The following is a 12,391-nucleotide window of genomic DNA, read 5'->3' as shown; positions in this document are numbered from 1 at the left end:
TTTAACAGCAGACATATGCTTGTTTCTGCTCATTTTAGTAGAAAACAGTTACTCTAAGTCATAACTGAAGTGATAATATGACTTTGGAATGAAGTGAGCAGTTAATGAGCAGATGATATATAGTTGCTCAAACCTAATTACGAAAAACTGTGTTTACATCTTAAATGAATTACGGTACACTTTAAAGAAGAAGAATGTTTCTAATATAACTAGAAACAAAAAAGTATAGCACATATTTTTGTGTTTGTGTATTAAGGCCAAAACTCTTAACATATAATATTTTATGTGTATTTACAAGTGCATTAAAACAAACCCTATTCTTATCCATCAAGCTAAAGGGGAAAAATACCATTGCCAAGCTAAAATCTCACATTTAGAAAACCAAAATAAGAGCAAAACTGCAATATATGAGGAAGCAGATCTTCAAGACAGAGCTTTAGATAAAGACACAATCTTCATCCAAAATAAAAACCAGAATTTTTTATTTCTATTCCAATAAATGTAAAATATTACTCATATTGTCAAGAAAAGAACATCGAGCATTTCTCAGTTTATCGGGAATTATTACTGTTTAAGTCTTTTTGATCACAGATCACTTCTGCAAGAGCCATATTTAAAGTTCTGGTTGTTGAAATCTAATCTTTACTCCTTTTCTCTTCCACTCCTTTAAAAACAAAACAAAACACTTGGTTGAACATGCACCTTGAAATTCAGTATAGAAATTGTCTTAACTTTCAAACTAGTATTTTGTGGTTTAGCACAACTGTACTCTAATAATTAACTGGGTATTTCTGACAGGAGGAATCTCAACTATTTTTCCAATGCCTATGCTGCTGCTGTCAGTGCTGTGGACCCAGATGCTGGAAACGGAGAACTCTGCATTAAGGTTCCCTCGGAGCTATGGAAACATGTTGATGGTAAAGACACTGTACTGAAAGCTTAATTTAAGATGTCATAGAGTTGTCAGCTACAAGTTCCCTTAGGAAGATAGTAGCTTTATATAAATAGAAGTAGTGTTACATTATCTTATGAATTTATGGTTACTGTTTCCTTTTCCTCTCTGTTTGAACTCTGAAAAACACCTTTACTTTTCGGTAATATGGAGAACTGTAGCAAGGTTTCTCGACGCTATTATACAAACATTCTCTTGGGTGGTCACAACCCCAGAATACTTCAGGAAGTGGGAATAATGGAGTATACTGGGTGCTAAATTGTAATTTTGAGGTTACTTACAATATATGTGATCCAACAAAGAAAATAATTTACAAGGATATAGTTATATACCTCTTTTTACAAAGCTATATTAATTTCATGCCATCTCACTTTGAGGAATGGTCATTTTAAAATTGATTTGGTAGTGAAAGTAGACTCCTTTATAAACTGGCATACTAGATCCTGGAATAAGTAATTGTTTTAATAAGTTACTCTCCAGTGTTGATTATTTTATTACAGGGATCTTGAAAGTTTCTTGTATTATTTCTTGCATGGTTTTATCAGTTTTTGCCATGGATTTATGAGATCTCTGAGAGAATAATAGCAACTGTATCATGAGGCTGACTCACGCAGCATTGTCAGATGCACCTTAATGGGAAAGACACCTTTGTTTATTTTGATTTTTGTGTGAGTCCCTGTTGCCTTACATGCAAGCCTAGAAGGAAAAATAGTCAAACATGTATAATTTCACTTTTCAAAGTTTGAGTTCCAAAATATGGTGAGACTTGTGGAATAAATTTGAATTTCTTTTCTTGCCAATCTCTTCATAAGTGAGACTTCTGTGAAACTAAACCAAAGCAAAGACACTTAAGTTACAGGAAAAGCATTTACTGTAATAAGATATTTTAAGCAACTGCAAATGACAATAATAGGTCTTTTAAGAATGTGCCTGCTACATGGAGTTGTTAGAGAAAATTTTTTAGCAAGGTACCAAGCAGATCGTGGTTAGGGGACAATCTGTATAAAGATGCTTTACTGTTGGGGAAATGGAAGATGAGATGTGACTCCAATTGCAGTTTTTATTAATCAATAAAGATTCTTATAAATTTATCTCCTGTAAGTTGTGCTTACAGAGGTCTCAGTTTTGTAAGTTTTGATCTGTACTTTGTAAGTGGACCAGGAAGTCCATGAGAATGAAGTTATCACATAATCTTGAAAGACCTAAAGTCCAAAACTGAATTACTATCCTGAAATAACTTTCATGTAAGTTGTATATACTTGCTCCAATTTTGGTCTTTGTGCTGCAGAGTTAAAAGTCCTGAAGGTGCATATTAACTTTTCTCTGGACCAGCCAAAAGGAGGCCTTCATTTTGTGGTACCCAACATGGAGGGCAACATGGCAGAAAGAGGGGCTCATGTCTTTTCATGTGGTTATCAAAATTCTACAAGGTAAGAAAACTGTCTTGGAATGTTAGACTCGTATTTCTTCCTTATTCTCAAAGTGTAGGAAATACAAATAATTTCTTCAAATTCTTTTAAGTTTAAAAAATTCTAAAACTTAATTTGTGCTTTAAAGGAGCTTACCAATGTGAAGTAGCATCTAATGACTAGTAATTAGAATGTCTAGTCTTTATAGCTCAGCAGGAGATAAAGACAAAAAAACTTGTGAAGCTTTATAAAGTTAATGTATTATAGGAGTCAGTATGTCAATATTCATATATTCTTAAAATATTTAGGGATATAGTTTGGAACTTGAAAGAAAAATCACCTGTGAAAAAGAGTATAATTGTTAAGTATTATTGTTAACCATTTTCCCCCCAATCCTAACTTTCCTAGATTTTGGTTTCCTTGTGTGGATTCATATTCTGAGTTGTGTACCTGGAAACTTGAGTATACTGTAGATGCTGCAATGGTGGCAGTTTCAAACGGAGATTTGGTGGAAACTGTGTACACCCATGATATGAGAAAGAAGACTTTTCATTACATGCTGACTATTCCAACTGCAGCTTCTAACATCTCCTTGGCAATTGGACCATTTGAAATCCTTGTTGATCCGTACATGCATGAGGTAATAATCTTCGTCATAGAAGCCTCCTTTTTTTTCCTAAAGAATTACTGATGTTTTGTGTTGCAGTCAGTATATATTAGTCCAAGAATGCGTATGTCTAGATCAACCTTCATCAGTACAGTCATATGATAAAGCTTGTCTAGTAATGCCTGTATTTAAATTTGTCTCCAAAAAAAAAAAAGCCTTTAAATAAGCAATAATTCCATTTATGTCTGCATTTATGGGGCGAATTTAGTTGAAATTGGGTTTCTTCCCTGATATGTAATATAGCTGATATTTATGTATTTAAATATATTCATAGGTCTTGTAACAAATTTTCCTTTGGTTGTAGGTGACTCACTTTTGCTTACCACAGCTCCTCCCATTGCTCAAACATACCACGTCTTACCTTCATGAGGTGTTTGAATTTTATGAGGAGATTCTTACCTGCCGCTATCCTTACTCCTGTTTCAAGACTGTTTTTATAGATGAAGCTTATGTTGAAGTAGCTGCTTATGCATCCATGAGTATTTTCAGGTTAGTATTTGAGAAAGTTACAGCTTCTAAATCCACAGGTCTTGAAGCTCTAGATCCAAGACTGGTGAGAAATGTGTGAAACTCTAGTTATTTTTGTAGCCTGAGTTTCGGGCTCTCTGGTTTGAAAAGGCTTGTTTTTATTGACACTACAGGCTTTTAACACTGTTTCCGTTGTCATCTGTTATAAAGATGTTGGATTTACTTTAAGAAAAAACTGGCAATTCCTTGTGAGTTAGAAATGCCCATGCATGAAATATTTAATCTCAAACTAAATGCAGAAGTTTGACTGTGTTTTATTTTTCTTCAGCCGAAATAAGGTATCAGAAATCCAAGAGAATTTCACCAGTTAAGCTACGTAGGCTCTACACAGAGAGTTGTGTATAGATAATAATAGCAGGAGATCTGCCTGCATTAAGATTATTTAAAAAAAGATGTTACTATCTCACTGGAAAAACAGTGAAGAAATTATTTTACGTGTTTTGGTTTTTAAGGCAAGGTCTCTTGTGTTTCTTTGGAGCCGGTACTCATGTTGTGTAATTTTCTTTCTATGGTGGTCCAGCACAAATCTCTTGCACAGTGCAATGATTATAGATGAAACTCCACTGACAAGGAGGTGCTTGGCACAGGCCCTGGCCCAGCAGTTCTTTGGATGTTTCATATCCAGAATGTCCTGGTAAGTATTTTACCATAGTATTCTCCAGAAAATGGGGAGGATCTAGGAAGCTCAAATTTTAATTTGCAAATTGCATTTAATCAGAAAAATACATGAAACGGTAATTGTAGAAGAAAGCAAAAACAGGGGAAAAAATTAGCAATAATAAACTCAATAAATGAAAATCCATTAGTATTTTTTGTTGTTTTGAAAGGAGAATGTGAGAGAGAAAAGTTCGAAAGATTGTGTAGATTGAATATATCTTCCTGAATGTTGTAGTATGCTTTGGCATCTGAAAATTTTAGAAAGGTAACTCTTTTGCATTATCAGTCAATTTCTGTTAGATATTTTGGATGATGAAGTATAGCCTGCATGCAAAGTACTTGCAGAGCACAGAACTAATAAATTAAGAAGTTTTTTCAGGGAGGAGAATGCAGAAGTTAATGTCAAATGGCTATAACTCCATGTCTCAGAAAACCTTCCCAAATGGCTCTTGCAGTTTTGATCCGTATTTATTTTAAATCCCTTTGCATACGCTTTATTTATTGGGCACAAGTAGCCCATGACTTTTTATTTATGGCAAAAGTCTATGTCCCAGCGCGTCCTTGTCTTAAAAACAAGGGAAATCAAAATGTTCTTAAATTGATGTTTGTACTGTTGTAATTTCTCTGGCTCTCTTCTTTATTTCTAGCCTACTTCTGTGGTGAAGGCAATTTTTTCCATCTTTCATAATGACTCCATTGTCATATGTTCTTCTGTTACTTACTTCATCATACCCTGTGTACGATGTCATTCTTCTGTTTAAGGTCCTAGTTCGTGATCATGTTGTAGTTTTTGTCCATTTTTTTCTCTCTTAGAACATAACTCACAGGAGATGTGTTTAAAAGGGTGTCCACCAAATGTGAGATAGGTATTTTGTCTACTTGCTGTCCAGATCTTCTGCACTGCATTGAGATGTTTATCAAGAAATTAAGGTCATACAGATGAGCACTTGCTTTAGCTTTAGTGTCCATTTCCACCTGTTTATTATTATTGTTTCAGCTAAAATAGTTTGATTTTATATTTTAATCTGGATTTCTCTGGTAAAAGTTCAATTTTCACTGACTTTTCAGTTTCATTGGTCTCATCCAGGTGCCAAGTTCCATAAATTGGTTCACAGCTCATCAGACTTCTGTTGACTTAGAGAAGTTATACAACCTCTTGAAATTTGTGGCTATTTTTGAGCTGGTCAAAAATACCATCCCTTACAAAACATCTTCTGAAGTGATATAATTCATGTTTCTTTCTTATAATAGGTCAGATGAATGGGTACTAAAGGGAATCTCTGGTTACATTTATGGCCTTTGGATGAAAAAAACCTTTGGTGTTAATGAGTATCGGCACTGGATTAAACAGGTAACATCATAGCATTTTCTATACCTGTCAGACATTTTGCATCAAAGAAGATACAGTATAAAACCAGAATATAAAACAGCCTTGCATTGCAATCTGAAGACCTCTTTAGTAGTGACAAAACTTAGAGCTAAAATATTTTGACCACTTGCTGCAAGGAAGAACACCAAACATACAAACCAAAATAGATTTTTGTGACTGCCATATGAGTAATATTGTCATTGTCTCTCCATGAAATTAGTTTTACTCTTTTTGTTTGGACTTTTGCACCAAAAAAAGAGTCGAAACAGATGTTAATTTTGAAATACTTAGAATAGAATATAGGATTCATAAGGATATGTATTTGGTGAATTTATTGTGCTGTGATGGCTATCCATACAGCTCAGAAAGGCTCCAGTATTAGCTTGGATCAGTGGTGATTCTGGTATCTTTCAGTATCATTGAAGTACTAAATGAAATAATGAAACAGCAAAAAAACCCCTTTTTGAAGAGGTTCCTTTTCTTGGAAGGTCTCTGTGGCTTACATTTTCAAATGTAATCTTTGAGACAGGTACTTTCTAGAGATAGCAGCAATGACTCCTCATTCCTTGCCAGTAACATTTATTCACAAAAAGATACGTCTTCTTTCTCTCATCACATTCTCTTACTCTCCCTATTCCAAAAAGTAAATCCTAACCCCACTACCTCCATTTACATCCCTTACTCACATGGGGACCCAGTACCATGTCCTCAACTGCCTAATGCTCATTCAGTTCACCAGTCGTGTGTTGTCTGTGCTGAAGCTGTGGGTGCTACAGAGAACAGCAGAACTGATGGTCTGTGCTAAGAGTTCACTGCTGTGTGCAGCAGAAGTTGCTCGCATTGTTCCCCATGACTTGCTAAAGGTGCCCACGTAGAACTGAGAGCTGCTACTATCACAGCCTGCCCTTCTTTTAATGTATCACCAATATGTGAAAGTGTGTAATATCAATACATATAAATATTTGGAAATCTTTTAACACTGGGTTGCAGACAGGCATCGGTTTACATTTCCTGTGCTTAAGCTGACACAATTTGATTCATGTTGAATTCTGGGTGACAGTGAGCCCTTAAAAACATCCTGCCTTAAAGTGTGCTTGTTAACCCGGGTGTAGCATCACACAAATTCAGACACAGTGCAGGGCTTGGGCCCAATGTAAATATATATCTTTATTTATTAATATGTATATTTAATACATTATATTTATGTGTGTGTGTGTGTCTCTGTAGTTGTTTTCCATTGCATGAAATGCTGACCACATTTATTTCTTTTGGTTGGAGACAACTTATTTATTGAATAATAATACTCTTTAGTTATAATGTTTTTCAGTATTGTTGGAGGTTAGCTCCCTGTCCAGCCCCAAAACAAGTAAAAGCTGCTAATTTCTACTGTTTTGTTATTGTTCTCATTTGAGGAACATCTCTGATTTTAAAATACTTCTCCTTTTGTAAACAAGCTTAATTAGGAGGTATGGCTTGAACAATATTAAAAGCTTTCCTGTCTTTAAATAATTTCTCTGCTCTTCAAAATGACACTCACTTATGTATGTTGTTCTTCCCAGGAGTTAGATCAAATCGTGGCATATGAACTGAAGACTGGTGGAGTTTTACTGCATCCAATATTCGGAGGAGGAAAAGAGAAAGACAAGTATGTTTATTTAAGCTGCAAGTTATTGCAGGGTATGTTTTTATGGGGCCATTAATATATGCCTTGGGTGTGTTGTGTAGCACAAGGCCAAGATCTCAAGCTGCCCAAGGCATGTATTACCAGTCTCATAAAGTACATCTTGAGTATATTGTAATACCTGTTGTTTTATTTTTCTTTCAATGTGAATTTCAAAGGAAATTAAGTATAATGAATGTTTTTAATGCTGTTATGAAACTGCTTTTTAGTAAGAGGATAAGAGAGAATGTGAAGCCGGAATTTTGACGTGAACTATTTCTGGAGTGGTTAGTAATTTTCAGGCTTTTTTACGGTATCATCAGCTTTCTGTTTCTTTGCTCCTTTTTCTTTCTGCTCTCAGATACCACCTTGTAGTCTTAGACTGAGATTTCTTAGTATATTGTGGGTAAAAAAGTATTAGGTCAGTCATCTGTGAAGTACTATTAGTTACCAATGTGAACTGGCAGGGTTTTTATTTGCCTGATATCTGTAGCTTCAGTATGTCTAGTTTAGAATGATTCCTCTTCCCTCTCCTGTAATTCTCCCACTGAGTAGTACTAACCACTGGAGGTAGAAAAATATTGCTAAATGTCAGATCACTAAGTGGATCTGGGTTTCAGTGACAAGCTTTGCTGGGTTTTTATTTTCTTGCATAAATTGATCCAGTTATGACACAGCCTCACAAGGAGTTGTTTTGCTGTTAAGTAATGTAACCAGTACCAAAATCAATCAACACTTAGTAAATTTAAGAAGGCCAAGAATGTGGGTCCTGGCTCAGTTGTAATTTGCAAGAAAAGAACTTTACAGAAGTCAATCAACTGTATAATTTGAAGCTGGATAAATACTTTTTATACTGAGACCAAATTATTATATAATGTCTGAGCCACAACCTCAGTTTCCTCCTTGAATTTCAATTCTTCCATGGTTGCTAGCCCCTCCCTACCTCAGAACAGAGAAGTATCTAAAATAACAGGAGAATTGTGATAAGGAGAACTTCAGTGATCGCCTATCAAGTAGCTATCATGTGCCACTGATCTCTGTACAGTACTTGCTGGATGCCAGGTACATACACCCTTGTCACCTCTCTGGACAAGTGAATGGTCATTTTAAGCATGCCATAATTTGTAACAAAAAGCAATACAAGAAGTCTTAAGTTGGTGCAGCTCTAAGCTTGGTTGCTGGGTTACATTTTAAGTTTCATTCAATAAATGAAAAATAGAGAGCTTTTTTTGATTTTTTTTTTTTTTTTTTTCAGCCCTGCATCACATTTACATTTTTCTATCAAACACCCTCATACACTGTCCTGGGAATATTACACTATGTTCCAGTGTAAAGCACATCTTGTTATGAGACTGATTGAGAACAGAATTAGCATGGAGTTCATGTTACAGGTAGGTATTTAAATGATTATGTGGAATATAGAAAACTCTTCGTCTTCAGTTGCATTTCTGTTCTTTAAATGGAGTTCAGAGAAAAACAGAACAGGTCATCATAGGATTCCATCAGTTTTAGCAGGATTGAACAAATGTTAGGTCTTTTGAGTTAGGATGACGTTAGCTGTTTTTCTTAAGCATAATTTACAAAGCTTTTTATATTCTGCATATTCTCTTTAATCTTAGGGTGTTTCATTGGTTTGAGTTATTTTGATCAGTTGTTAACACTGAGAGCCTGTTTTACTGTCCCTAACTGGTGTTGCTGTGAGGTAATCTAATGAAATTATAAAGTATGACAATAATGAGAATCCAGCCTCCGCTCTCTCCATTATATAAAATTTTCAGTGCTAGGTGAAACATAGATGCTTATATTAAAGGAAGCATTTGAATAGAAGATCGTAATTTTATTCTGAAATACTGAACTTCTGCAGAACTGTAGTTTCTCTTCTTTACTAAATATCTTTTGTGACTTACCTTAGGAAGACTATGGTGCTACAAATAAGCAGTTAGAAACTGAGTAATATTTTCGTATCAACTTCACGTTTTTGGGGGGGTTGGGGGTTTTTTCCTCAATTTGGGGTTATTTTTAAGAAAAATGTGTGTTACTGTGCTAGAGCTGTTATAGGTAGTTGTCAGGTTGAAAATACAGCAGAGAATCTAATGAATGTTTCATTTCTGAAAAAGGAGATATAGTCAGTGATTTCTTTTACTGTAGATAATTTTTGAAAGTTGATCATCTTCTAATTGATTTTGTATATTTATATGTATGTGTAACTTCCAGGAAGATACATTTGGACTGAAAATCACAATTTCTGATGTGGTCAAGCAAGTAATTTCCCTGTAATGTCTTTATTTTGAAAACCTTTTTTTAAAGCTGCTTATCAGAAAGTGAGTGTATTGACCTTTAGTTGCAATTCAACTGAAACTAAACAGAAAAGCTTATTGTATATATAAGTATTTAAGGAAAGTAATAACGTTTTATCATTTTAGGTTTTCAACAAGTTGTTGAGTCTGGCCAGTACTGCTTCATCTCAGAAGTTCCAGTCACACATGTGGAGCCAGATGTTGGTTTCCACATCTGGGTTTTTGAAATCTATCTCAAATGTCTCAGGCAAAGACATCCAACCTTTAATAAAGCAGTGGGTGTATCCTTTTTATTCTTGGTCTGGATTGTTAATATGGAGAATGAATTTTGTTTTTTAATTGGCACTATCAAAGGAACATGAAGAGGAGTATGAAACACATTTGCATAAAACAGTGAAGTACATTATTCTGTGAATTAGATGTATATGTGAACCACAGGTTCACAATCTTTTCATAGTCCTTTGAACTATGCTGGCTTTTTTGCATGTTCTGTACTAGAAGGGATTTCATTATTTTAAGGTTTCCTTTGAAAGAAGCACAGGAACTCTGCTGGAATTTAAGGCCAAATTACACTAAAAGGATTCCAGAGGACACTGCCCATAGAAATATGCTGAAGTTGGACATGGAAAATGCTATAGTCTAGTGCATTTTAATATGTGATTTCCAGTAAATCACCATGAAATAAGTAACCTAAAGCACAGACTATTAGTTTACAATATACTTTAATATCTTGGTAGCTTGTGTTAATAGTACAATTGCAAGTAAAATAAACCTCTGTCTGTTGATTCTTCAACAGACAGATTTTAGTGATATTAGTCAAGAAATAGGGTTTCTTATTTTGTATTGATATGAGGGGAAATTTGAAGTTGCTCCATTTAAGAGGTTTAATTGTTAGTTTTATTTAATGTGACTCCAGGCTAGAATTGTATGTGACTGCAGCAAAAACATACCTTAAACAAAAGTAGGTATTTGAGCTGACTTAACAATGTTCATGCATCTGAATATCTTAACTAAAAACACTGTATAATTAGTATTTATAGAGTAATTTGAGAGGTTAGTATTTTATTTGCATCTGAAGTATTCATAAAGTATACATACACATTATTCTAATTTCCATACTTCGCTGTGCCAAGCATTTGAGAAAAATAGGAACTGTATTATGTACATATTTTCACACTGCAGCTACATCTAAATGTCAGTGTTACTATCAGAGCTGGAGGAATCTTAACTACATCTGTTCTGTAAGGAAGAAAGAATTGTAATTCATACATTTGGGGATTTTTTCACCTTCTCTGTACTTTGGCCCCAAGGCTGATCCTGTTAACTGTAACTTGCATCTAATCCTATGATTGCAACCTGCCTGCCATGCTTCAAACCCTGCTATTCCTGTGGCAGTAGATTTTCCACCTTGTGAGATCGTAGCAGGTCTCTATGTTGTTTGGGAGGAGATCTTACTGCTGTTAACTAGTGCTATCTTCTACCGTTAGCAAGGGCTGCGTTGATGCTGAGTTTAAACCTTGTGCTGAATAAACCACTAAAAATGTCTTAAACTCTTACCTGATATCACTGAGCTTCATGAAGGCAGCCTCCACAAACAGAACCAGTCTGAGGTATTTAGCCAAATGGCCAAATTTTGGGAGAAAAGTTAATAACCCCTGTATGATAAGAAGTGTCTTTGAATATGGAAGCTCCTCCCTTAAATGTTGGTACATGAAAGAACAGATTTTCCTTCCTTGCTTGTCAGAGACTTGTGAGAGTGTGCATTACACTAAAATGCTTCATTTTAGTATTTTTGTTTACTATAAGTAAGGTGTAGTAATGGCTGTCATACAGAAATGAATGATTAAATTATTGACAGGAAAGGTTGTCTTGAAGGAATCATTGCCCGGGCAAAAATGTAGAATGAGATTGTTACTTTTTATCATTCATATTGTACACTCTCATGTATATGTGAACTCATATACACACACATGTGAATGCTCACATGGCCCAGTTTGAAAAACTGCAATAAAATAATGGAGTTAAATGTAGTGTGGGTAGAAAACAAACTAATGTCTACATTTTCCCCTTAGTTTTATTTAACTAAAATACATAGTAAAACAAACCATATACTGAAGTCTTACTCAATTACTTTCTCTGAGAGCGTGCCAAGGACATTGGATGTGGTGGAGTCCAGAATAATTTTTCATAATGAATTTCTTCATACTAGGTGGTTTTTATTGCACTTCAGTTTTTCTTCATAAGAAACATGATTGGACATTAAAGAACCTAAACCCCTAGAATTTCGTGAATGAACATGGGTGTTTTCATTTCCAGATTTTCTTGGAATGGGTAATTCTAGGAATAAAGAAGCATAAAGCAAGTGTTAAGAATTGAGAATTATGGTTTTTTATAACTATTGCATTGAGCACTAGAATTCCTATACTGCTTATTAGGGATCAGAGTGGAGTGGTAAAATTTTATGGTAGCTTTGCATTTAATAGAAAACGGAATGTATTGGAATTGGAAATAAAACAAGATTACACCTCTCCTGGGACTCAGAAATACGTGGTAAGGTCCATTTTCTATATTTTACCTACACATACAAGTATGATGTGTACATTAATAAGCATAGGTTTAATGTTAATAACAAAATCTTATGAACTTCAAGGGTCCTCTTAAAGTGACAGTGCAAGAACTTGATGGCTCATTCAACCATACATTGCAGATTGAAGAAAACAGTCTTAAACATGATATTCCTTGCCATTCTAAAAGCAGAAGGTAAGAACTAAAATACTAACTGCAGGTATTTTTAGTATGGCTGTATGAAAACATACAGGGCATTTGGTGATAAATATATTCTTTTTCTTTCT

At 34.7% G+C, this 12,391-nt stretch overlaps 1 protein-coding gene across 2 annotated transcripts in view; it reads left to right on the top strand.

The window, feature by feature from the left end:
- Window positions 1-12,391, top strand: part of TAF2 (TATA-box binding protein associated factor 2) — a 61,096-nt gene that overhangs the window by 14,068 nt on the left and 34,637 nt on the right. For both annotated transcript variants that reach the window (XM_032132246.1, XM_032132236.1), the window contains exons 4-14: window positions 799-917; window positions 2,241-2,382; window positions 2,770-3,001; window positions 3,333-3,517; window positions 4,077-4,190; window positions 5,465-5,564; window positions 7,142-7,227; window positions 8,498-8,633; window positions 9,666-9,820; window positions 11,975-12,089; window positions 12,190-12,299. In XM_032132246.1, the coding sequence (XP_031988137.1) occupies window positions 799-917; window positions 2,241-2,382; window positions 2,770-3,001; window positions 3,333-3,517; window positions 4,077-4,190; window positions 5,465-5,564; window positions 7,142-7,227; window positions 8,498-8,633; window positions 9,666-9,820; window positions 11,975-12,089; window positions 12,190-12,299 (1,494 nt within the window). The remainder of the gene's footprint in view (window positions 1-798; window positions 918-2,240; window positions 2,383-2,769; window positions 3,002-3,332; window positions 3,518-4,076; window positions 4,191-5,464; window positions 5,565-7,141; window positions 7,228-8,497; window positions 8,634-9,665; window positions 9,821-11,974; window positions 12,090-12,189; window positions 12,300-12,391) is intronic.

The sequence above is a fragment of the Corvus moneduloides genome, chromosome 1 (assembly GCF_009650955.1).
Source record: "Corvus moneduloides isolate bCorMon1 chromosome 1, bCorMon1.pri, whole genome shotgun sequence".
NCBI classification, from domain to species: domain Eukaryota; kingdom Metazoa; phylum Chordata; class Aves; order Passeriformes; family Corvidae; genus Corvus; species Corvus moneduloides.
The sequence above is the reverse complement of the archived record's forward strand: the minus strand, read 5'-3'. Positions and strand labels throughout refer to the sequence as shown.